This window comes from Colobus angolensis, unplaced genomic scaffold (assembly GCF_000951035.1).
Source record: "Colobus angolensis palliatus isolate OR3802 unplaced genomic scaffold, Cang.pa_1.0 Scaffold270, whole genome shotgun sequence".
Lineage (NCBI taxonomy): Eukaryota > Metazoa > Chordata > Mammalia > Primates > Cercopithecidae > Colobus > Colobus angolensis.
Window position 1 is genome coordinate 943,027 of NW_012115933.1, and position 27,240 is coordinate 970,266.

At 37.1% G+C, this 27,240-nt stretch overlaps 1 protein-coding gene across 2 annotated transcripts in view; it reads right to left on the bottom strand.

The window, feature by feature from the left end:
• Positions 1-1,078: 1,078 nt before the first annotated feature.
• Positions 1,079-27,240, bottom strand: part of TNKS2 (tankyrase, TRF1-interacting ankyrin-related ADP-ribose polymerase 2) — a 67,310-nt gene continuing 41,148 nt past the window's right edge. The window contains exons 14-28 of one of the 2 annotated variants that reach the window (XM_011947845.1): positions 26,789-26,934; positions 26,051-26,216; positions 25,127-25,346; positions 22,211-22,320; positions 21,314-21,502; positions 18,309-18,561; positions 18,138-18,143; positions 17,008-17,090; positions 14,952-15,072; positions 11,492-11,589; positions 10,953-11,027; positions 9,065-9,170; positions 6,946-7,132; positions 4,282-4,438; positions 1,079-3,520 (exon numbers count right to left, since the gene is read on the bottom strand). In XM_011947845.1, coding sequence (XP_011803235.1) covers positions 3,458-3,520; positions 4,282-4,438; positions 6,946-7,132; positions 9,065-9,170; positions 10,953-11,027; positions 11,492-11,589; positions 14,952-15,072; positions 17,008-17,090; positions 18,138-18,143; positions 18,309-18,561; positions 21,314-21,502; positions 22,211-22,320; positions 25,127-25,346; positions 26,051-26,216; positions 26,789-26,934 — 1,980 coding nt within the window. In that variant the 3' untranslated portion in view covers positions 1,079-3,457. The remainder of the gene's footprint in view (positions 3,521-4,281; positions 4,439-6,945; positions 7,133-9,064; positions 9,171-10,952; positions 11,028-11,491; positions 11,590-14,951; positions 15,073-17,007; positions 17,091-18,137; positions 18,144-18,308; positions 18,562-21,313; positions 21,503-22,210; positions 22,321-25,126; positions 25,347-26,050; positions 26,217-26,788; positions 26,935-27,240) is intronic. The other variant, XM_011947846.1, reaches the window with a different exon arrangement.

Below are 27,240 nucleotides of genomic sequence, written 5' to 3' on the forward strand. Positions count from 1 at the left end.
AATTAAGTATTTTAGGTCATAGGCTGTCTAAACTAGTCAGCACAAAACGGTAGGAGGTGTGGAGACACAGGAGACAGGGAAAGGCATATTACAATTTAATTTTATAGAAGTCTGACAGTTCTGGTGAAAAATGAGTACCACCACTATACTTGGTTCCTCTGTCACTCTAGTCCTGTAACAGGACAGGGCAGCAGGTAAAGGCACAGTCAGGAGTACTGATCGTAAGAGCTCTGGGAAATTTGCATGTTTCCTTGGCTCATCAACCTGCAAACAACTGGATCACAATAAACACCTGAGACTGGCATGCATCCTTGAAACAGCAGCAAATACCTTCCATATTACCCTAAATGAAGCAGACACACAGAGCTACTGAAATGTATTTAAAAGCCAAAAGACTTAAGAATTATCTGCACCATCATTCTCTTCTTATAGAAAGCAGGGAATTGATCACACACAAGGAAATTAACATACTGAAGTCTAATATACACATGTGATTATACTTTTTTTTTTTTTTTTTTTGAGGCGGAGTCTCGCTCTGTCGCCCGGACTGGAGTGCAGTGGCCTGATCTCAGCTCACTGCAAGCTCCGCCTCCCGGGTTTACGGCCATTCTCCTGCCTCAGCCTCCGGAGTAGCTGGGACTACAGGCGCCCGCCACCTCGCCCGGCTAGTTTTTGTATTTTTAGTAGAGACGGGGTTTCACCGTGTTAGCCAGGATGGTCTCGATCTCCTGACCTCGTGATCCGCCCGTCTCGGCCTCCCAAAGTGCTGGGATTACAGGCTTGAGCCACCGCACTCGGCCTTATACTTTCTTTTAATAGCAATAAATACCACTAACTTTGAGATTTGGAAACTTATAAGAATGTTTTCATATGACACAGAAATAAAAATATATTCCTTTTTATAAGTTAAGAAGATTAATTTCCCAGGAATGAGCTTTAAGGTTTACCAAAGTTGTGCTGAATAGATTAAACGTTGAAAGTATCTCACAGCTACTTTCATTTTAATGAGCAAGTACAGCTACAATATTCAATATTTCAAACTTCAAACTGCATTATTTATCACTATTAGACTCAGAACTACATTGTTTTCCTGCAATTGTGGTTTATTGTAATCTCAATTCATTTTCTCAAAGACCATTCAACACATTTATACTATTCCAGTAATTACCATGCTACCCAGAAAAACAAGTGAACAGTTTTATTAAGAATTAAATGAGGGTATGGAATGTGATACAATACAAGTATGACATTGAAGATGGGTATAATAGTACTACTTGCACAAAAAGTTAAATTTCACTTCAAAAAAAAAAAAATCACAAGACAAAAGAAAAAGCAATTCCATCACCATAAAGTAAGCTATTTCATGCAACGTACTAATACGCCCCCTCCCCCCAAAACCCCAACTTCCCAACAAACAAAAAGCTATCTGAAAATACTGCCATGCTAACATATGAACCACGGTATATTCATTCATGGAAAAACACACTCATTAAGCAATTGATTAGATGAAATAACACAGTTTGCAATATTGTAAACTCACAGACCACAATGATTTCACATGAAAAGCAATTTCAGATTCACTCATAGGGTGAGTAATATGGGCTACATAGTTGAGAGATAAGGTAAATATAAACCCCATTAATTCTCTCATTATCTTCTAATTATAAAACCTGGAAGCTTAGATAATCAGAAAAATTCATATAAAATTTGGCATACTCCGCTTGTGTTCCAAGAAATGACTTTAGGATATTTATAATTATTAGAGAGCTGTATAAAAAGCACTTCAAGGCCAGGATTTGACTTCTTAAATAACGATCATAATTTACATCACAGAAACAACTCCAGAAATGCATTTACTCTGATCAACTCTTATTCAGGACAAGGAACATGATTTCCTAGCACTTTATGTACAAGTTACTGCAAAGGGCCAGTTAATTTACAGACTGAATAAAATGTAAAATAAAGGTGAACTGGTACAGAGAGTGATGGAGAATGTTCTCATTAAGTGAGTAAAGATCTTTCCTCGACTTTGAAGGGAGCTAGAGTCAACAAGTAAAAGAGATTGCCAAGCCGTAATGGATGTATGTCTCTGTAACAAGATGCTTAAGCATGCTTCCTGGAAAACAGTTTTATATTAGAAAAATAGGAATGGCATTTTATGGGACAGCATTTCCTTCTATAGCTGCCAAACTGAACACAGGCCTGGTCACCATATGGTGCACAAACTGAGCATATTTCCAGTTGGGCATAATATGGAGAGAAAACCCAGGAGCAAGAAGCACCTGTTTCACCGTACTTGTCCATTCAGGAGGCCTGGAGGGGACTGAGACAAGTACACTTTATAGTTCTAGGTTAAGTTTACCCATGATGTATAGATTGGCTACAAACACAGCAATAAAACCAAGTAAAAAGAACTGGAAAAAAAATACTCAGGATAAAAAACTACCCAGTCCTGTTTGTGATTTTTTTTTCCCCTTTTAGATTTAAGGTAATTAAAATAGATTGGGAAATGATTTAGGATTACCCTTCCCACCCTGGAAATGTAACATCCTACTTATGTTCCATGAAAAGAACACAGTAATTGTTCAACAGCAAGATTCAGTTTCTCTAAAAAACAGGAGCACTTTGCTCTAATTTTCACAGAATGACTTTAGAAAATTTTCCAACATGAGAGCTAGAAATTGAGGCCAGTAAAGAAGCTTCTTTAGTAATCAGGACCTGCCATAGTTAGAGCTCTTTGGAATGTGTCTTATACATACAAAGGTATCACAAATTAAATCTTCAGCATATTCATAAGTTCTTAAATGAGAAAGATTTCTAGTGACAGGTAAAGGCTCCCATCAGCAAATTAAATCTGATAACTCAATCTTTCCCAACTAACAACTCAACATAGCCTCTGGAATCAAATGTAAAGATCACTCAATCATGATGATGTAAGATGAAGTACAGATGAATAATACATATGAAAAAAATTTTGTAAACCGCTGTAGTTCTAAAACAGATTTATATTACAAAGCAATGTAAATAAATATTGGGCTAGTACAAAAGCTCTTATTTACAGTTTTACAAATGAAATTGTATTCAGTGTAAATGCTGTGTTTTAAAGAACACAGTATTGTATCAGTAAAATGAGTTCTGTTGAGGGCATTACAGTTTGTTAGAATCAATGCATAACATATAAAAGGTTCAAGTTAACTCTGTTTATAATTTAGTACAGACAAACCCAGTTTAACCTGGAATGGCATCTGTTAAAGTGCTGAAAAAACAGGAAATATTTAGAAAACACTGTACATTATTAAAGCTTTATCAAGTCAGAATGTTAAACTTCGTTCACATTTGTATCCTTTTGCCACAGGCCTGTGGGCAAGATTTTTTTTCAGCAAAGGAGTAAAAGGTAGAGGCCACTGCTGCTTTGATGATTTTAGGTTCAGTGGAATTAGTTTCTTAAAATAACTATTTATCCATCAACCATACCTTCAGGCCTCATAATCTGGTAAGTAATTAAATACTCAGGATAAGCCTGGAAGAGAAAGACAAATTCAAATAATGGTACACAAATTTTCCTGAACGATATATAGAGTTTCCATAAGTATTCCTAGTCTTAGGGAGGAGGTTCTAAATTAATGTTGTAGATCAGAATCATCTAGGGACATTTTCTCAAAACATCTTTACCCTGACTACAGTTCTTTAGATTTTCAATCAGCAAGTCTAGGATGGATACTAAGTTCATGTCTGATTTTAGTAACTGAGGTGATTCCAGTATCTACCCCCAGTTCACAACACTGCTCTAGAACTACTTTTGGCTTTTACTGAGCGCAAAACACAATTATATACTTCTTTGCTACAGACAGGCTGTTAAATACAAGATTTCAATCATTTATAAGAGCTAAAAAAAATCCGGAACAATTGACAAAATTTGAATAAAGTCTTCTTGTTTTTAGGAAATTTATAATTGAAATAGTTAATGGTAAAGGGACATGCCCTGCAACTTACTCTCAAACAGTTCACAAAAAATATGTACAAACACACACGCAAGGAAGGAAGGAGAGAATGATAAAAGAGAAAAAAGAGAACAAAATATTAACATTTAGGAAATCTAGGTAAAGGTTATAAGGGAATTCTCTTCACTATTTCTGTAACTTTCCACATCTGAATTATTTCCAAATAAAATTTTTTAAAAATCCAGTTAAGGTAGTAGGTCTTCTCAATTCAAGAGATTGGTAAAAAGTTAAAGTATGCCTCTCTAGCATTTTTGAAGATGAACAAATAAAACTGCATTACCTGTTCTCCTCTGTAAATAACATATTCAGCTAATGCTAGGCCATTTACACTGGGCCGACCAGTGACTGAGTGATGACCTGGAGGAGAATGTGCCATTTTCATCGCACTGAACTGCAGGAAAGACTTTCCCAAGGTTACCCGGCAAAAGAGCAGCTGCCTATAAAATGAAAAGGAAAAGATCACCCTGAAGGCAAACTTGACACATAAATATGACAATGTGTGGACACGGCATAAGTTTTACAAATTTATTTATACATAAATACTTATAATTGTTTTTATCATTTTACCCCTAAAAGAACTTTTTAAGAATGTCTTCTATTACTCTTATTAATGAAATAATTTGTCAATTTAGTTACTCCTTATTTTAACTATAAAACCTGAAAAAGGTAATAACCTTATAGAGATGCAGACTCTACCACCTTGTTTGTGTCTCAGCAAAAAACACAAGTCAATGACAAAGTGGGAAGGAGAAAGTTTAAGGGTCTTCCATCAAGTGGCTTGCAAAGTTGGACACATACCTAATTAAGTCCAGTTGATTTTTACCTTCAAAATACATTTGAAACCCATTTACTCTTCTTAATTCTACTGTCACTATTAAGTCAAATCACTGAAATTTTCACCTGGACTATCACACAATGGCTTTCTAAACCAGTGTTCCTGTTTCTTCTCTAATTCCTGTCCAAACCTTTCCCATTCAAGTAACTAAAACAAACAAAAATTAGATCTAGTCACTTTTCTGCTTAAAACCTTTTAGAGGCTGCTCACTGTACTTGGGAGAAAATCCAAATTCTGTACAATGGCTCCAATTTCTTGAATCTCATTTTATGTTCATTCTGCCCCATGCACATTAGTTTTCTTCTCTTCACAAAGGCCAAACTTCCCTTATTAATGGTCCCCCATCCATATAATTTTCTCCATTACTGGAATGGGATCTATTTTACCACTCTTCCACTGGCTGATACCCACTCAATTTTCAGACTTCCCCTGAAATATTACTTCCTTAGATAGGTCTCCCCTCACCACCGGTTTCAGAAGATTATCCTCCCACTCCTCTCAGGCATGTGATTGGCCTTTCTTAGTTTCAAACAACCTTTTAGTACTAATGTTATTGTTTCCTTGTAGAAGATAACAGGAGATGTCAGTAGACCAGTTGATGGTTCTATCTTCCAAAGAAGAGGGAGGTATTAGAATGTTGCTTATTACTAATAATTAGAACTATTTAGCCTTCAGACCATATATGACAAATAAAAACAGCAGTGTTCAAATTTACAAAATCTCAGGAAATTACATGCCTCTTAACCACTCCAATTTATGATCTAAAATAGAAGTGAGTGGGACATCATACATAGGATGGCCTACTGTGTACTACCTATGCAGTCCAAAATTTAGAGGGATAACAGTAAGAACAAAACAAACACAAAGAAAGAACCTGTTTCCCTCCATGACTGCAATTCTTCAGCTTGGAAGTCCTTTGAAATCAGCTGGGAAGCTTTAAAAAATTCTAATATCCAGATCATGCCCCAGACTAATTAAATGAGATTCTGTGAGGGTGGCACACAAGCATTAATAGTTTTTTAATATTCCCTGGATGATTCCAATGTGCTGCCAAAGTGCAAAATACTGCTCTAAGGGTTTTTTCTAGATCAGCGGCCAGAAATACAGCGTCACATCTGGGAACCTGGTAGAAACTCAAATTCTAGAGCCCCACCCCAGATCTACTAAATCAGCAACTGAGAAGGCAGAGCCTAAGAATCTGTGATTTAAACAAGCCATCAAGGTGATTCTAATGCATGCTAATGCTTGATAAACTACTGCTCTATATATTCAATAAGCAGTGCCCTGTTGAATAAATCTCAGGAATTAATCTTACTGGATTTTTCAAATGGCATAACTTTTTGCCTATAAGGATTTTATAAGTTAGGGACAAGTTACTTAAATGATTTTTAACAAGTGAGTTAGAACAGGTAATTAAAAGTGGAAAAAAAAGTGCAAAGTAGTTATTTGATTATTATTTCCTTTCAAAAAGGATCAATGTTTTAATTTTAAGTTCTTATAGTAGTATTGCAAATTGAGGATTAGGATCGTATCACAGTGGAAGAGAGGCTCAGGCACTGCCATCAAATAATTAGACTTGACAAATAATGCCGTTTTAGCATTTGAATACTAGATTTTTAAAGAGTCCACAGAATCCTACAATACTCAAGGGCTACAATAAAGCCTCTTTCATGCCTAATGTTACTCTCTACTCAGTATGCTTTAAGGCACCAGATAGTCTAATGATTAAATTAGTCAACCAGGTCAAGTGCTTAAATTATAATTGGCCCATACGGATCATTTAATAAATATTAGCTATTATTATAATCGGTGAGAGGGCCAAAAGCAATCTAAAACATGCCTAGCGGGGGTGGGATAGCATTAGGAGATATACCTAATGTAAATGACGAGTTAATGGGTGCAGTACACCAACATGGCACATGTATATATATGTAACAAACCTGCACACTGTGCACATGTACCCTAGAAAGTATAACAAAACAACAACAACAACAACAAACATGCTTAGCTTGCATTTCTAAGGCTGTCCAACATAATGCTTTGCCCTCAAAAATGTAACTAGTTCTTACTGATTATTACCAAAATAAATGAGAACAAGTGATCTCTTACCTGTGGCAAATGTAACAAGATCTGTCTTTGTGAACTGGACACCCAGTACCGCCTCCAATTCCATATACATATTGATTGCTTTTGGAAGAGTTTTCAGCAAAATAAATGCCAGCTCCAAACATGCCACCTATGTACGCATGCCTTTCATCAAAGCCTTTGTGGATAATTGCATTCACAAAAGGAGACCCTGAAACACATATAGATGGGTAACAACAATTTAAAATTTATCTTAGAAGAAAAAGTAAAAAACTAGTTTCTTAGAAATTGAATTCTTAAATATACAGCCCCACCATAATAAAGCCAAAACGAAAAAGGGTAACAAGTTAACTGTCAGCCAGCTTACTATTTTAGAATAAAGAACTGCTAACATCAACTAATGTTTCTAATCGAGTGCTGGGTCATGTGCTAAAATAAGGACACAGATTGAACTAGAAAAACAGATTACTTGAAATATCAATGTAAGAGTTACCAAATGCCAGACTGCAAATCCATAAAAATCCAACACCAAGAGCCTCATAATTCACTTTAGATAGCAAAGCTAAATGCAATTAGGTCTTAGAATGATGCCTATGCCTGTGTGGTTTGTTTTTAGATATCAAGTGGCCCAAGCAGACTTTCACATTCTTTTTTTTTTTTTTTGAGATGGAGTCTCGCTCTGTGGCCCAGGCTGGAGTGTAGTGGCATGATCTTGGCTCACTGCAACCTCTGCCTCCCGGGTTCAAGCAATTCTCCTGTCTCAGCCTCCTAAGTAGCTGGGACTATAGGTGCACACCACCACACCTGGCTAATTTTTGTATTTTTAGTAGAGACGGGGTTTCAACATATTGGTCAGGCTGGTCTCAAACTCTTGACCTCAGGTGATCCACCCACCTTGGCCTCCCAAAGTGCTGGGATTACAGGCGTGAGCCACCGTACCCAGCCCCACTTTCACATTCTTATTCTCTTTCTTATACCTCTTCTCTTCTATCCTTCCACTTCTGCCTTTCATCAATTGCGATACAAGATTCTATCTGCAAATGTGGTGCTTTCCCTCATCCCCTGCATATTGACTTCCCTTTCCTCTTTCCTTGGGAGTGGAGTAGAGTGACGGATGGAAAAAGTCAAGAAACCACAGCTAATTCATTTATCAAGATCATGTTCCCTGTCCACAGAGAGACAGGAAAATATACTGAATTCTACTTTACAGAAATACAGATGAATAGAATCACTTTTTGAATTAACTTGGGAAAACCAAAATTATTTATATTACAAATTAGAAAAACCACATTATAACCATCACGTTAACAGGTAATAAATATGCTCTGTGTCAAGAGATTATCATGATAATTATTTAGGGTTTTGGAATAAGGAGTTCAACATATTTAGATACTGCACATGAATCCATTCTGTTACAGCCATTCTCCCAGGGTATTATGAAATTTACTGTGTTTTAAAGAACTTTACAGGTCTCTAAATTTTTTCTGCAATCAAGGACAAATGAAGAAATAGACTGGAACTACTATGGGTAATGCACTTGAAGGCCTCATAAATACTACATTAATATATTTAACTTCGCTAAAATTTGAAAGACTAACCAACACCTGCCAGCTTATAATACAAAAAAGTAGAAAATTCCAAGAAGAATAAGTAATTGTGCTTTCAATTTAATTCTATGGTTTCAATTCTACAGTCATCAGAAACTCTACAGGTTCAATAACAATGGCTGTTTGTCAAATTGTGCGGGTTTGATACTTAGAATCAAAATCAGAATAGGATGTATATCTTCTTCTGAGGTGATTCCCAGGTCTTATTTTTAATTGAATCAACTAGTTAAAAGTAAAACACAAAATTTCTTAGAGTGACCATAAGCAAAATTTACTATTTAAAGAAAAAAGGAAAAGATAGTCAACACTCTCATTTCTATTTTTTATTGTGGTAATCTTATTTAAAAACAATCCATTATAAAATACACAAATTCAAAAGAAGTTGAAAACATAAATGTAAAAGTTACAGAAATACTAGGTTTATTATAAAAGGATGACATAAAGAATTATACAGGCTTATTATTATTTCATATCTGAACAAAAAAAACTATCCTAATGTGGAAAACAGTGGTAGAGTCGGTAGGGAGGAATCTTACCATGAAATAGCATTCGTTCATTGGCATGGTTGTGGTTTTCTTCAGAAACTTCTTTTCTCCGGTGAGTATATCTTTCCCATAGTTTCTTGTTACAAACCTTCTGAATCTATAAAGAATAAACCAGAAAAACCAAATCTTTAAGTATTACTTACTGATGACTTCTTCATCTAAACCAAAGATGGGCCACACATTTAGTTAGAAGGTAGGCAAAACTTTCCTCTGAAATATAAAATGTGTTATTTTAATCAACTAAAAATACTCTGTCCCAACCATAAAGTTGGAAGTATAGCTACATTTTGAAGATTAAAAAAATTCAAAGAAAAAAAAGGCCATATGTGAAGGTCAGGAATACTGTTAATTTATTAAAACACTTCCATTCTCATTAACTTAAAACTATTACAAAAACACCTCCAAATCAGACATGCCGAGTTTTTTCTGTGTTAAGTACTAGAAATTTTGAGTATCCTTTTTCCCCCCAATGTATCTGTCTCAGAGTGCCATACTAATCTGTTTAAAATTAAGAATATTTGAAATAGTGTCCCCCAGCCCCCAACACAGACACAATTACTTCCTCGACCTTCTAATTCTGAAAATTTTTGTCTGCAAAAGATTTTAAGGTGGATGTCAGTCTCATTAGGAGTATTTCTAGGAAAAAAATTCACAATACCAGCGTCGTTTCTTAGCTGTGTTTAAAGGTGCTACAGCCCCCTGCTGGTTCCTAGAGCACACCTGGAAGCTGATGGTGTTAGTCTTGGCTCAAATAACGCAAAATATTACCACAGATGTAATCAAGGATCATAACTGTCACAAATAGATCTCATTTATGCATTAAAAAGGAACAACAACAACAACAAAACCCTGTTTCATCACTGAAAAAATTTTCATTAAACACTGCATCAAAATACCTTTGTTAGAGGAAGAAAACAGTGTATCTTTCTCAAATCCAACTACTTTAGAAATCAAACACACAATCTCTCTCCTGTTCTCACTCCTAACAAAACTCCACACGTTTTGTTAACGCTTGTAGACAAAGCAGACTTGACTGAAATGTACCTGTAGTAGGCATGTATTTCTCTGATTAAATATTATACTCATAATATGTTATGAAACAGTAATACAATACAGCTGAAAGATTTGATACTGTTCAGTTTAACATTTGTATATTAGAAAGGCATTTGCCACATTTTCATTCTAACTTTATGTCTTATTTTTACAATTATTAGGAATATACTGCATCAATGTAGTTAATACAAATTAATTATGCATGAAGTATGGTGTGCAGTTTTGATTACTATAGTTCAAGAAAAACATAATGTTGAAAAAGTTCCTAAGAAGAGTAACTGAAATCAGTAAGACAGGACAGTCACCAAATGACTCAAAACATTTTAAAAATATGTATTTTTTGGAAAAGATGAAGAGAGTACTATTAAAATTTATAAAAAGGTAATATATTTGGGGACTTTCAGAAACCTGTAGTCAATCAGGATAAAAAAAAAGCATTGTATGACTATAAAGATGGTATCTGCCACAAAAAAAATTCAGCTTTGTTACAATAGAGTACTTTAACAGTACTTTATATAAAGTCTTAAACCTATATATAAGCTTATATATATATATAAGCTTAAACCTTTAGCATTACCCCAAGATAAAGCATAACCCATACACTTGAATATGTTCAACAAGAATTGAATTATTATCAGTTATTAAAAATAGCACAGGGATTTGGAGAATATTAACCTTCCAAGGGTATCTTCTTCCTCAAAATAGTCTCTGATGCCAAGTCAAGGACTTACCAGGCTAGCCAGATTATATTCTTATGAAAGTTACTTATGGCTTCAGGCTTTGAAAACTATGGTCTCAGAAAACTTTACTTTCACTAATTTATTACCTTGAGAATATTATATCTGTTGAAGATTCCACCTGCATGACCTCCATCTCTGTGCTCTCGAACTGTACTTTGCATCTGTCAGAAAAATGGTTTGAAATATGTGTGCGTTAGCATTTGTGTATTTTCTGATTTGGGGAACATGGTTCTTGACTCATCTGATTCTACTTTTGAGAATACAAAACAGGTTGTAATATTTTTGTTATTCAAGGAATATGAGGGCTGGGCATGGTGCCCCACTTTGGGAGGCTGAGGCAGGTGGACTGCCTGAGCTCAGGAGTTTGAGACCAGCCTGGGCAACACGTTGAAACCCTGTCTCTACAAAAAATACAAAAACAAAAACAAACACAAAAACAAAGAATATGAGTCTTATAAATTCATGAGTAATATTTTCTAGAGACAGTTATTAGATAATCAGCTTGAAAACAGTATTTATAGGTGAAAATTATATAATGCAAACTAAAGGAAGAAAAAGAAACAAGAGGACACAAAGTGAACTAAATACAAAAGGCCAACCTACTATTGAAGGTATATGAACATACCTCTTCCTCCACAGACTGAAACTCTTTGTCATCAGGAGACAGATCTATGAGAATTGTACCACTACCAGAGGTGTTCAAAGTTAAATATGGGTTAAGACCTATGAAACAAAATTTGAAGGTAGAAAAATAAATTGCCAATAAACAATGAACATCAAAACCAAAAATAACTACCTAATTTTTCTGATGCTTACTACCAATTTTTTTTTTTAAACTTTTTTTTGAGATGGAGTTTCGCTCTTGTTGCCCAGGCTAGGCTGGTGCGATCTTGGCTCACCACAACCTCCGCCTCCTGGGTTCAAGTGATTTTCTTGCCTTAGCCTCCTGAGTAGCTGAGATTACAGGCATTCGCCACCACAACTGGATAATTTTGTATTTTTAGTAGAGACGGAGTTTCTCCATGTTGGTCAGGCTGGTCTTGAACTCCCAACCTGAGGTGATCCGCCCACCTCAGCCTCCCAAAGTGCTGGGATTTACAGGTGTGAGCCACTGCACCCAGCCGCTTACTATCAATTTTAAAAAACTTTTTATATTGTGATAATTTAGATATTTAGAAACGCTGAAAGTACAGAGTTCCTATGTCCCCTTCACCCACTTTCCCCTTATGTTACCATTTTATATAACCATAGCACATTTGTCAAAACTTATTAACTAGGCCGGGTGTGGTGGCTCACGCTTGTAATCCCAGCACTTTGGGAGGTCGAGGCGGGCGGATCACGAGGTCAGGAGATCGAGACCATCCTATCTAACCCGGTGAAACCCCGTCTCTATTAAAAATACAAAAAATTAGCCGGGTGTGGTGGCAGGCACCTGTAGTCCCAGCTACTCAGAAGACTGAGGCAGGAGAATGGTGTGAATCTGGGAGGCGGAGCTTGCAGTGAGCTGAGATCCAGCCACTGCACTACTGTCTGGGCGACAGAGCAAGACTCCATCTCAAAACAAACAAACAAACAAACACTTATTAACTAAATTATTGACATCATTTTTTCACTAGTTTTCCCCACTAATGTCCTTTTTTTTTGTTCTAGGATCAAAACCAGTACACACACCACAATGCATTTAGACTACTACTTTTTGACCTGACAAGTTATAAGGGCGTTTTGTGGAAATATTTCAGAAAATCTTTCTCTGCTTTATCTCCTATTCTTAATGAGTTTGTAACACATTTTCTTCTTCAAATTACTTTCTTTACTAACTATGCAGTCTTTTCAACATTTAATCTCTTTCTTCTTTGTAAATATGAGGAAGAATGATGACAGAAACTTGCACAGCCTCAGGTAATTTTAAATCACCCCAGAAGGAGAAATCCATAGTTTACCACCTATTGAATGTATATTCTGTCCCATAAAATATTGTTTATCTCCGCAATGAATTTGTGTTTTCCAAATGTCAATGATCAAGATAATCATATCTATTTTTGTATCTTTACTTTCATAAAAGTTTTTAAAATGGAATTTTAAACAGAATTTTCTAATTCCTTTGGTGTATTTGTAGCACAACTCTCTCCTTTAATCTCTACAACAATATCTCCAACACTGCTGTTTTCCCATGTAGGGGCCAAATCCTTTACTGTTGGGTTAGTGCATGGAAGTCTGCCTCTGGAGACGAAGAGCACTATTCTGATTCTAAGCTATGGTCTGAAGAACAGGACTACTACCAACATGCCAATGCTAATAAACACTTACAGAAGTGGCTGAATTGCAATAATCTTTACGGATTATGAAGAGCATATGGAGAGTATTTTATAGAATAAAGACTGTCACAAATGCTTGACTGAGGCATCTGCAACATATACAAGAAGATGTTTATCAATACTGAAAGATCAGTATGGTACTAGTCATCTATTGACGATGCACAGAATAATAGGTAAGGCTGTTAAGTCAGTATGATAAGTGTGTTAGAAAATCATCATAGGCAGCTACCAGTTCCACTTTGCAAATCAGGTGTAAGTATGGAATCCCTGTTGACTAACATCAGATTGGGGGAACAAAAAAGAATCTTGACTTTGAAAGAACATAAGGAAGATGGTAATTTTATGTAGGAAAGTGACCCTGATATGCTAGATCAGACATAGCATTTTGTCTCATGATGTTTCTCCTTCATATAGGAATGAATGTTCCTATCCAAGTGGAGCTGGATGTATCAGAGTGACTACAGGACCAGACGTGGCATGGAAGTACCTCTGCCATTTGGAGGCAACGTATCCATTTCTGTCATTGAGCCTTTCAGCTTTTCAGTGCAGTTCTAACAGCTATGATATGTTTAATATACAAATACTGCCTGCTTTCCTTTTCTACCCTGCCTCTTTCCTAAGACTGTTGTTATCCTGGTACTCCAATGTATTTGTTATCAGACCAGATCAGTATTATTCCAGTAGAGTCACAATGATGGTCTACAACAGAGGGTTCTAGTTCCTCGTTTTTAGTGCTAATTATATTGTATACTAATATTTCAGGAAATCATGGATTTTCTCTCCTCTTTATCTTATAAAAATTTGTCCTCTATACTAGAAACAGCCAAGACCATATTGCATTTTAAATATCTTATCCTAGTTCCTATCAGGCAGTAAAATACATCTACCTTTAACTGAGCTTATTCTAAAATACCAGTTTAAAGTATTCCTTAGCTTGAATCATCTATGTTTTTAGAGGTGCTCTTATTTCTTCAGCAGTGGACCCCATCCTGGCTAGCATACATTCTTTCCTGAAAATACTTTCATTTTTACTGATGGAGGTTTCTCTTTAACCCCAGGTGTACAGCCAGGATGTTCAATTATTGAATATTATTGACCCCAGGATAAATCACTCCCTCAGTTGAACAATGAAGTTAAATGTGGTTTTGACACTTAAAACAATTCACCTTTTTATACACAGATCTGGTATAAAGTGTTAACATCTGCTGAATAAATGCAATTTGCATTTTCCTTAAGCACCAACATTAAGGAGAAATAAAAATATTATTCAACTTTGTTTTGTTCAATTTCCTCACTTGTAACATTATTGCTTTTGAGTATTTTCATCCCAAGCACTTACAAATTTATCTATGTAAGAGATTTAGTACAGAACTTTGTGGGTTAGCCTGAACACTTAGTTATTATCTATTACATTACCATAAGAAATGAGATACCTAAGTTTTGGACCTTTAAAATAATACAATTTTAGAACTAGAACAACTTCAGAAAATAATCTCAACTAACTTCCTTATTTTCAGGAGCTAAAACAATTCCCAAATTTCTGAATGGTCCAGAAATTTTACTTAGGTTCACATCGTTAACAGCAGCAGCTCAGTAAGTTTAAGTTAGTAGCACAGCTAAGACTTGATCCCAGTTTCCTGAATCCTAAATTAGTATTCTTCCTATTAAACAGATTCTCTCACACATATTTTTAAATTATAACTTAGTACACTGAGGGTTGCCTTTATGCAAACTGTTAAACTGACAACAGCAATTATTACAATAAAATACCTTGTTGTCCGGAGATAAGTCTCTCAACTCCTTTAATTAGTTTGTGCCTATGTCCGTAAGCATTGATTCCAATCTCCTTCAGCTCCTTGTGCCCCATCTCAACTAATACATCCAAAGTGATCTTACAAAAGAGGAGGAAACTACTTAGAATGCTTACTTATTTGGTGGACATTCATATATTGGTGTTTTCATAATATATAAGATTCATACATTTACTCCAGATCATTTTAAACATTTCAAAAAATATTATTTCCATTTAGCATAAGAACCTGAGCAGAACTAAAATGCGAAACAAAAATGCACTTTCAAATTAACCACATTCAAGTATTCTATTTTATCTTTTCCATAATACTTTTTTACCATCACTCTACGCCCAACCCTATTTGTACAATGTCTTTCAATGGTTCCTTCTGAGTTTGGACTATGCCAAATGGTACTTGTGCATCACTGTTCCAAGTAACCCTTTTATCTTTTTTTTTTTTTTTTTTTTTTTTGAGACGGAGTCTCGCTCTGTCGCCCAGGCTGGAGTGCAGTGGCCCGATCTCAGCTCACTGCAGCTCCGCCTCCCGGGTTTACGCCATTCTCCTGCCTCAGCCTCCCAAGTAGCTGGGACTACAGGCGCCCACCACCTCGCCCGGCTAGTTTTTGGAATTTTTAGTAGAGACGGGGTTTCACCGGGTTAGCCAGGATGGTCTTGATCTCCTGACCTCGTGATCCGCCCATCTCGGCCTCCTAAAGTGCTGGGATTACAGGCTTGAGCCACCGCGCCCGGCCCCCTTTTATCTTTAATACAGTAATACACTATGGTTTCATGAAATTGAAGCCATTCTTAAAAATCCTGTTTTACTTACACACATTCCATGAAGCATTCCCTGATGAGCCTAGCTCACAGTAATCTTTTCCTTCTTCAAATTTCTGTTTTTGTTTGTTTTTTGAGACAGAGTTTCACTCTTGTTGCCAAGGCTGGAGTGCAAAAGTGCAATCTCAGCTCACTGCAACCTCTGCCTCCCGGGTTCAAGCAATTCTCCTGCCTCAGCCTCCCAAGTAGCTGGGATTACAGACGCCTACCACCATACCTGGCTAATTTTTTGTATTTTTAGTAGGGACAGGGTTTCATTATGTTGGCCAGGCTGGTCTTAAATTCCTGAACTCAGGCGATCCACCCGCCTCAGTCTCCCAAAATGCTGGGATTATAGGCATGAACCACCGTGCCCAGCTCCCTTCTGCAAATTTCTAAAATCTATGGTAAAATTTGAATTTTCATATGTTCTTTTTTTTTCCTTGAGACAGAGTCTCGCTCTGTCACCCAGGCTGGAGTGCAGTGGTGTGATCTTGGTTCACTGCAACCTCTGCCTCCCGGGTTCAAGCAATTCTTTGCCTCAGCCTCCTGAGTAGGTGGGATTATAGGCAACTGCTACCATGCCTGGCTAATTTTTTTGTATTTTTAGTAGAGACGGGGGTTTCACCATCTTGGCCAGGCTGGTCTTGAACTCCTGACCTTGTGATCCACCCACCTCAGCCTCCCAAAGTACTGGGATTACAGGCATTAGCCACTGCGCCAGGCCATATGTTCTTATTCCACTTCCAAAACTACACTGAAAGTCCCTTAGAGTGTAAATCTACAGTAACACTACTTTCTGAACAACAACAAAAATCGGTAAATGTATTCTGACAGAGTACTCTAAACTGAGACTGCTTAGAAAAGCCCAGATATGGCTGGCATATTCATATACCTTTCCATAGCAGCTAGAAAAGTGTTAGGCTTAAGAGAGATAACTGAATAGACAGTGCTCAAGGATAACTTACTTCAAGAACTGAATAAACTAAACTTCCCATTGAAGAAAGCTATTTTACCATTACTACATGAGTCAATTGTGTGCTAGTAAACTAAATGGAAGTTCCAAGGTCAAGCCAAATTAGAAGGCTGACTGATGTCATTTCTTAAAAATCATTCTCCCCCCATAGCTTACATAGTTCAGCTCATTTCAAGTATGTTACAAATTTTCCTTGAGTTTCCATAAACCACTAATCCAAACAATATGATTCATCTACTCACCTGTTCTCTCTCAAATATATCCATTAAGTGCTCAAGTCCAAGATTCCTTACGAATTGAGTTATGCTAAAATCTACTCCTGGAACTGGGAAATAAAAAAAATCCAAAACAAATGGAATTTCACATCAGAATAATGTATTTCATTCATCACTATAACAATAAAGTCTTGTAATGTTACTATATATGCAGAAAATAATTATTTTTTCAGAAACAAATATTAATAGCCACTTAAGATATAATACTGAACAAGAGAAAGCTATAAAATTTCAACATTTGAAATAAGTTAATCAATGGGGCAGTCTCAGTACTCTCATTTTTATTTTAAACTTTGTTTTTAATTGCATCTGTATTTTTAAAACCATTTTCCTATCTTTCAGGATGTAAGCTACTTCACAAAAAAGTTTATAAAAACAAGCTCCACATTGTTGCATAAAGTGAGATGAATTTTAACAGAAAAAGTTTACATCTAAAAAGTAGATTGGCCGGGCGCGGTGGCTCAAGCCTGTAATCCCAGCACTTTGGGAGGCCGAGACGGGTGGATCACGAGGTCAGGAGATCGAGACCACCCTGGCTAACACGGTGAAACCCCGTCTCTACTAAAAACTACAGAAAACTAGCCAGGCGAGGTAGCGGCACCTGTAGTCCCAGCTACTCGGGAGGCTGAGGCAGGAGAATGGCGTGAACCCGGGAGGCGGAGCTTGCAGTGAGCTGAGATCCGGCCACAGCACTCCAGCCTGGGTGACAGAGCGAGACTCCGTCTAAAAAAAAAAAAAAAAAGTAGATTAAGGGCTGGGGGTGGTAGCTCACGCCTACAATCCCAGCACTTTGGGAGGCGTGGCGGGTGCATCACCTGAGGTCAGGAGTTCAAGACCAGTCTGGCCAAAATGGTGAAATCCCCTCTCTACTAAAACAACAAAAATTAGCCGGGCGTGGTGGTGGATGCCTGCAATTTCAGCTACTCGGGAGGCTGACGCAGGCACATCGCTTGAACCCTTGAGGCAGAGGCTGCAGTGAGCCGAGATCATACCACTGCACTCCAGCCTGGGCGACAAAAGCAAAACTCCATCTCAAAAATAAATACATACATACATACATACATAAAGAGTAGGTTAATAGCACAAGACTCTTCAACTCTCACCTTGGAAGGAAGAAAGCAACACAAGGCTAAACCTTTTTAAGGCTATGTTAACTAATTTGATACTAATACCTTGCATTTAAGGTCAAAAATGACTTTTTAGTATCCCAAATGTCAAATATGGGGCTACAATACCAGTTAGAAAGTTATTTTTGTAGAATGTCTCACCCTCCTTTTTCTCCAAACCGGAAGCACCCTCTGTTCCACTTGAACTAACTACTGAAGACAGTTCTGAAAAACTCCCAGATAAGTTGTCAAGACTGCTGGCTGCAGAAAGGCTTGATGGGCTAGATGGACCTGAAGAGAGAGCATCTGCAGTGGCTCCTGGGCTTCTCACACCATTGAGCACTTGAGGCTTGTAACAAGAAGGCAGAGCAGAAGGGGGCATGGCTGCTGTCAGAAGAGCGCTGACATCATCTGCCTAGGGTACGTGTCAGAGACAAAATCTGCCATAAGCAAGTTTTAAAATGCTATTATACCTAATAAAATATATTTTAAAATATGACAAAACCCAGCAATTTGTGCCAGGATTATCACAATGGAGGATTATTCATTTTAAAAAGTGAAGCAAAGAGGTTAATACAGGTCTAACATCCCAAATCTGAAAACTTTTAAATGTTGACATGAAGCTCAAAGGAAATGTTCATTGGAGCATTTTGGATTTCAGATTTTGGGATTGGGGATGCTCAATAGTAAGTATAATGCTTGAGTATAATATTTCAAAATCTAAAAAAAAAAAATCCAAAAGCTGAAAACATATCTGGTTCTAAGCATTTCCGATAAGGGATATTCAACCTGCATCCAGCTAAACTTATTAAAATATAAGACGTAACTGAGAACATCTCTTCCAAAATACATATTATAAAAATACAACCTAAAAATGGCAAAGCATGAACAAAACCCTAATTCTGATATTGTGACTGAGAAGCACAATGAATTACAGAAATACCAATCTTAAAAGGTAAGAGATTTTAGTGATATTGTAGTTATTCTGAAAGAAGTAATTCCACCTACACAGAACTTTAGAAAACAGAATTGTTTGCATTTCCTGGAAAATATTCAGCAATGTATTTGTTCCTCAAAATTGAAAGTTTTTTGGAGAGGAGGTGGGTAGAAAAGATAATCATTTTAATTAAATCTGCTAGAATGGGGCCGGGTACAGTGGCTTATGCCTGTAATCCCAGCACTTTGGGAAGCCGAGGTAGGCGGATCACTTGAGGTCAGGAGTTTGAGGCCAGTCTGGCCAACATGGTGAAACCCCATCTCTACTAAAAATACAAAATTATTAGCTGGGTGTGGTGGCATATGCCTGTAATCCCAGCTACTTGGGAGGCTGAGGCAGGACAATCGTTTGAACCTGGGAGGCGGAGGTTGCAGTGAGCCCAGATTGTGCCACTGTACTACATTCTGGGTGACAGAGCGAGAGCGAGACTTCCATCTCAAAAAAAAAAAAAAAAAAAAAATCTGCTAGAATGGAAAAAAGTCCTCACATTTATAGGTACATTAATTTGTTAAATCGGTAATATGTACTATTCTTTCATAACATTCAACTAATATTCAGCAAGGAGTAAATCAGTACTTGTTTCATAGTCATTTGTTCTGCCTATTCCAGTAATCACCTTTCACCTCCCCCAGTCTATGCATTCCCACTGTACTCACAGTTTGTAAATGACATTTGTTTATAATAATAGTACCACTTATTGAGTGCTTTTTATGTACCTGATACCATGCCAAAGACTTTAAGTAAATTACCCCATTTAATTCTCATACTAACCAGATATATTTTACCCCTATTTATAGATGAGGTAACTAAGCTTTGGAGGTTAGGCAGTTCATAAGATTGTACAATTTAAATGGTGGAGCTGGAATTTTAGGCCCAGTATGTCTGACTCTAAAGCCCTTGTATGTTCTCCAGAGCATTTTGCTTCATTGTCACTTAATTATATCTGGTCGACTAACATATGGGTGGAATGAATTCCAAATGTTCACTTTTATGGTAGTTTGGAGCTAGAAAGATATATCTCTGAAGAGATAATGTTGTAAATATGGCTGGGTTGTTAGCTGGCTGAGAAAAATCTACTTAAGCCCCAATACAGCTGAACTACCTCAGTTTCTTATTGTAATGTGGAACAATGGAATCTCTCTCAGTAGAAAGCAGTTTGCAGAAAAGATTCCCCTTCCTTCTCATCTCAGAAAGAATTCCTTTTTTTTTTTTTTTTGAGGCGGAGTCTCGCTCTGTCGCCCGGACTGGAGTGCAGTGGCTGGATCTCAGCTCACTGCAAGCTCCGCCTCCTGGGTTTCGGCCATTCTCCTGCCTCAGCCTCCCAAGTAGCTGGGACTACAGGCGCCCGCCACCTCGCCCGGCTAGTTTTTTGTATTTTTAGTAGAGACGGGGTTTCACCGTGATAGCCAGGATGGTCTCGATCTCCTGACCTCGTGATCCGCCCGTCTCGGCCTCCCAAAGTGCTGGGATTACAGGCTTGAGCCACCGCGCCCGGCCCAGAAAGAATTCCTACTTCCTTTTCTTCCACTGCTCTAGTCAATGTCCTCAGCGGTAGAGGCAAGAGAGGCATCTGCTTCAGTGCCCAAAGCAGAGGTGGAAGGTTCAGCGGAAGCTCCTACACCTGCTCCATGCTCCAGAGAGAGGGGAAGGAAAACAGGACCTCCACAGGAAAGTGGATAATAGGCTTGTTTCATGAATGGTTAAGGCAGGGTGAGCAACAAGAACTCTGGGATGAGGCAGTGTGGGAGGAAAAGGAATCTCTATTGGCAGCAGGCTTTGTGGCTGCACCTTGGGGGCAATGTTCTCAGGTGGGGCCGTGTGTAAGACCCATGGTCTGTACTATCTTGCGCTCTATGCGCTGTAACAACATTCTCAGAGGGTCTGGGTCTGGTTAGTTACCTAACTAACGTAAGCAGTTATATCATGTACTTCTTTTTCCTATTTCCAAAATACTCAGTATACAATAACTGATAATTCTATTCTACAGAATAATAATTATATTACTTTATAATTCTATTATATTTGAATACTAAAGAACTCTTACATTAAAATCAGGCTAAAAACCAGATTTTGTCATTCACATCGACTACAAAGACATTTTATAATAACATCAAGTGAATTTTAAAAAGTCAGAAAAGCATTGAGATTTTTCAAAAAGCCCATCACTTACTGAAACTAAATCTAAAGGTGTTTGTCCTTCCTGATTTTTAAGAGTAGGGTCAGCTCCATGGGCTAGCAACAAAGCACAAAGCTGTGTTCGTCCCTTTTGGGCTGCTTCGTGCAAAGGTGTGAAAGCCCATTTGTCCGTGGCATTGACACATGCATTATACTTTATTAGCAGAGCTGCTACATCTACATGCTGTAAAAGAAAATACCCGTTACAGTCTGAAATATTATTTTGTCACACTTTACTTTCTTAAGAAGAAACTAGTTATGTACCTACTTCCACATTTTCAAACTTACTCTGGAAATGAAAATTAAAACTCTTTCCCCCCCAACATCACAACTTATAAATAACAGTGCACATTTCAATAACTTGAGAAACTGTCTAGCAAAGAGTTAAGAATTCTATTTAGCAGGAAACTAGACTAATATGACTTTAATAATTTCTAATTTATTCAAATGTTATAACTACTAAATGTCAATTTATAAAGCAGCAATCTTCCTCAATTATTCAAACTATACCATTGAAGATGGTCAATTCTGAAGGTAACATTTGGGACTATAGTAAGTCAGGAACAATGCATCTGAATCTGTACAGATTCCATCTACCCCTTTGGTGCCCCAGTGGATTTTCTGGGTACCAACAAACACAATCACCAACATCTCACTGAAAATAATAGACAGGTGTTAAGGCAGATAATAAAACAAACAACAATATGCCGCATATCACACAGCAAGCTTAGAACAGATTCAGAACTGAAATTTGGAAGTTATTTAACTTCTTCAGCTCTCCCATTTACTTCTCTGTAAAATGAGAACATCAAACTAAATTCCATTTGAGCTGCAATACTGACTTTCACTTTAAAATTCCACAAAATTTTAAAGGTAACATGGAAGAACTTACCCCGTAAGATGCTGCATTATGTAAAGGAATAAGTCCTCCTTTGTCTTGGGCATTCACATCAGCTCCGTGTTGTAACAAATACTCGGCAACTTCTAAATTATTATAACCAGCTAATTTAGAAAAGAAGTAAAATTACTTTACTTGTTTTTTCTTTTTTAGTCCTATGTCCTAATACTTCCACTTGTTAATATAAAAAAGTCACTATATGTATACATATATATATGTATGTATTTATAAGGCATAGACATTACTGAAAACATAAAAGAGATTTTGTATAAATCTGAAAGAGCTCATTGGACTCTATTAACAATTTACCTTCTGGAAAACATTTCCCCCTTGCCTCAAGTTGGAAACTTTTCCTGTTATCTATTAGTTTTGTGGATTCCCAAAATTATACTGACTGATTTACTTGTATTTTTCCTATGAAAACCTTCCTACTGAAGTCTCTGCCTTCATGGGTGTTACATACCATTTCTTGAACTCAGGGACATGGGTCTCAGGGGCTGCAAGTCAAAGGTCTGCAATCACATACAAGTCAAATCAGAGTGGATCTCAGAGTCCCCTTCCCCAGAAGGCCACAAGAGCGTGCTTTTTTGCTAGAGAGAACTCAGAGGTACACGTCTCTGCAAGTCTGGTAGAGGAACTTAGGAGCTGCTAAAGCCACGAAATAAAACTTACTTCTATTGTAGTTTTTATCCTTTTGCTAAAGGACTTAAAGCAAAAGAATTTAAAAAGATCAAGAAAAATAAAATTATCAAACTACCATAAAATATTACACTAATCTAAAAGTCTTTCCAGGTCTCGAGGTATGGTATTTAACACTGCAGAAGTGGACAAATATTTTGTGCATACAAATTATTTGTCACTTACAAAGATAACTTGGACACAGTCAAGTGTTCTAGATAAGCTACAAGAAAGATATAAAAGCTAACATAAATACGCACAGCACAACTTCCAATCAGAGGTCAAGTCATATTTTGTCTTACATGAACTAGAAACTCCTGATAGCCAGTGCAAACAAAGCTTTTTCTCACCATGTTAGCATTTGTGGCTTATCACTTCCAAAATACTTGAAAGACACATAGAGTAAATGGTTTCTTTGGACAGTGAGGTCTCAACTTATATGGAGTATTTAAAGGTAAAAATCATATATAACACCAAGTTATAATACAAGACCGAAATGAACAGAATAGATTTCCATCTCCCACATTACACGAAATGGCAGAAATATTTGCATTATTTTTTCTTGCTTTTTATACTATGTTTAGACCATGCATATTTAGACAAACTTGTATGAGTCCACTGTGCCTATGATGGAACTCCACCAAGGTATTAGCTATAGCTCAGTGATTTTAATGATTTCCTAACATCTGTAATGCAGCTGAAAAAGTTGTACTGAAAGCAAAATATATCGTATGTTTGCACTGAAAACAAAGGTACATTGTGCTAGTTTTATGAGTGAAAACTTAGAACAAATGTTACGAAATGAATTGTATCCTGCAAAATTCTTATGTTGAAGCCCTAACCCCAGTACCTTGGAATGTGACTCTATTTGGAGACAGCCTTTAAAGAGCTAAAAAAGTTAAAATGAGCCCACTAGGTGGGCTCTAATCTAATCTGACTGGTTTCTTTAAAAGTAGAGACAAGGACATATAGAAAGAGACATCATATTCCACAGGAGGACACACTGAGAAGGTAGGCAAGCCAAGTGGGGGCTTCAGAAGAAAGCAACCCTGCCAACAACTTGAACTTGGACTCCTAGCCTCCAAAACTGTGAGAAAACAAATTTCTGTTGTTCAAGCCACCTGGTCTTTGGTATTTTGTTACGGGGACTCTCACAAACCAAAACAATAAATAACTTTGGTGAGAGGCTTATGTAACTTCTGACAATTTTGAGATTTTTTTTTTCCTGCTTGTGCTTAGCAGCTATCATCAGGAAGAATAGAAAGCTTTAGCTTTCTGTAAGGAAGGCTGGCTCAAGTAGGCATATTTTTCAAAATTTGTTTACCAAAGGTGATACCAATAAAACGATGATCTGGAATAATGATTCCCAAAGTACATGAGGACTGGCAGAGCCTACTTCAATTGTTCTTACTGAATGTAACGTACTAGTAGTAAAGTGAACTTGAACTCAGCTAGTAGCTTCAAGTACGGTTGTCCTGTACAAATATACTAAGAGTATAATGGTGGCATTAGAAGATATTTGATTTGAATTTTTATTTTTTTTTTTATTTTTTAAGACAGGGTCTCACTTTGCTGCCCAGGCTGGAGTACAGTGGCACAATCAAGGCTCATTGCATCCGTGACCTCTTGGACTCAATCTTCCCACCTCAGCCTCCTGAATAGCTGGGACTACAGACGTGCGCCACCACTCCTGGCTAATTTTTTTTTTTTTTTTTTTGAGGCGGAGTCTCGCTCTGTCGCCCGGGCTGGAGTACTGTGGCCAGATCTCAGCTCACTGCAAGCTCCGCCTGCCGGGTTCACGCCATTCTCCTGCCTCAGCCTCCCGAGTAGCTGGGACTACAGGCGCCTGCCACCTCGCCCGGCTAGTTTTTTTTTTGTATTTTTTAGTAGAGACAGGGTTACACCGTGTTAGCCAGGATGGTCTCGATCTCCTGACCTCGTGATCCGCCCGTCTCGGCCTCCCAAAGTGCTGGGATTACAGGCTTGAGCCACCGCGCCCGGCCATAATTTTTGTAATTTTTTCTAGAGGTGGGGTTTTGCCATGTTGCCCAGGCTGGTCTCAAACTCCTGGGCTCAAGCAATCCTCCTGCCTTGGCCTCATAAAGTGTTGGGATTACAAGTATGAGCCACTGCGCTTGGCCTGATTTGAATTTTTATACAGAAAATATTTTACCTGGGTAAAATGAATCTCAGATGTTACCAGCCTAAATCTGTGAAACTTCATTCACTTACCTGCTAAATGTAAAGGTGTTGAATGTCGGCCTTGGGTATCACGGCAATTTACATTATCAGGAGAGGACAACTTCTTCACTCTGGCTAAACAACCCTTCTTGGCAGCATCTAGCAAAGCTGCATCTCCCCTAAGCAGATCTTGAATATCTGTATCTCCATCTTTAACAAGATCCAAAGGAGTATTTCCATCCCTGTTTTTTTTTGTAGGGTCTGCACCATGCTAGGTATGTGAAAAACAGAAAAAAAGGGAGAAATGGCTTAAATGTGCCACTGGTCAATGAGAAAATAGTCAATGTAACTATACCAAAGAAAAACTAAATTTATATTGAGACTCTACCTTAAAGGTTAACTTCACTGTTACTAATGTTTACACACAGAATTATTATAAAAAGAATACAGAGGAGTTAAATATTACTGGATTTTTCTAATGCATTAATGTAGTTAAAATTTTAAACTACATTCAAAATAAAGTCATATTTCATTAAAAATTAACTTTCATATTATACTATTTTTACTTTTCATGAACATTTGAATAAAGTATAAATCTCTGTATTCTTGTTATTGTAAAATATCCACTGGTATCTGTACTGAACCAGTATTATCCATTTTAGCAATGCTAAATAAACCTGGCTTGAAAGTAAATAATTCATCAAATATTTGTAGGTTAAAGTACTAAAGAGAAAAACTAAAAATAATAAGAGAACTATCACATGATAGTTGGCTGTAGACAAAAATAACTCTAGGTGCCAGTAAACATACTTGTGGATTAAAATATAATGTTTATGACATTTATTCTAAAATATAGGTACAGAATTAGATAACACTGTTTCCCATCACTTACTAAGTTTATGCTAGAATTACTTAAAAAACTATAAAAGTATTCTATGTAATTCATAATGTTTACAGTTAAGTATTTAAATATACCTGGAGCAGAAGTTTGCAAATTTCATATTTTCCTTTTGCTGCTGCTTCATGTAAAGGTGTAAATTTCCATAAATCAGCTACATTAACTACTGCTCCATGTTTAACAAGAAGTTCTGCAACTTCATAATGTCCATAAGAACATGCATTGTGCAAAGGTACAAGGCCTCTGAAAAGTAATGAATGAACAATAATGCCACAGAAGAACATGTTTTAATTTAAATAATTGCATATAACTGATGAAAGATAATTCTTGAACTACATAAGGAAGTATACCGACTATACTTCGTAGAACCTAAATCTATTTAAGGCAGAAATAAGTTCTTTTTTGGTGAGTCAGGGGAGAACATTTAAAAAATGTTTTAAATGCAGAGACTATAACATTCATCCATATATGCAACGTCAAGAATTGTATATTTTTAATAAAAAGTAACTTTAAGATAAACTGGAAGAATTCAAAAATCCTCCCTGAAAACTGAAAAATTTACCACATTAAAAGTCAGTATCACACTAATGTTGTAATGTCCTTGGCCATCATAAAATTCCTAGGCATTATGCCAGTGAAGTCTTTATATGAATGCTAACCATATAAAATCTTGATTGAAATTAAGCAGCTCTATCTAATATTTAGGCCAATGTTAGGAAACAAGCTTCCTTGAAAAATAAAACAGATTTCCAGGTTTTCCTAAAAAGGTCAAGTAAAAGTAAGGAAGAGAGTCCATAACAATCATTGGCATTTACCCTTTATCTTTAGCATGCACATCAGCTCCATGCTGTAGCAGATATTCCACCACGGACACTCTGTTATACCCAGCTGCAAAATGAAGTGGTGTAGACTGACGCCCTTCAATGTCTCTGCAGTTGACACTCTGAACAGTACACAGTTTCTGAAGGCCAAAACACAACATACGTGATACTACATCTACATATTCTCATTTCTTGTTTCAAGTCATTTAGTAGGAATTTTCAAAGTGTTTGACTTATTTTCTTGTCTCATTAAATCAGTCTTCTCAGAAACTATTTAGTATTCTTTTTTTTTTTGAGATGGAGTCTCGCTTATCACACAGGCTGGAGTGCAGTGGCGCGATCTCAGCTCACTGCAAGCTCCGCCTCCGTTTCACGCCATTCTCCTGTCTCCACCTCCCAAGTAGCTGGGACCACAGGCGCCCGCCACTACGCCCGGCTAGTTTTTT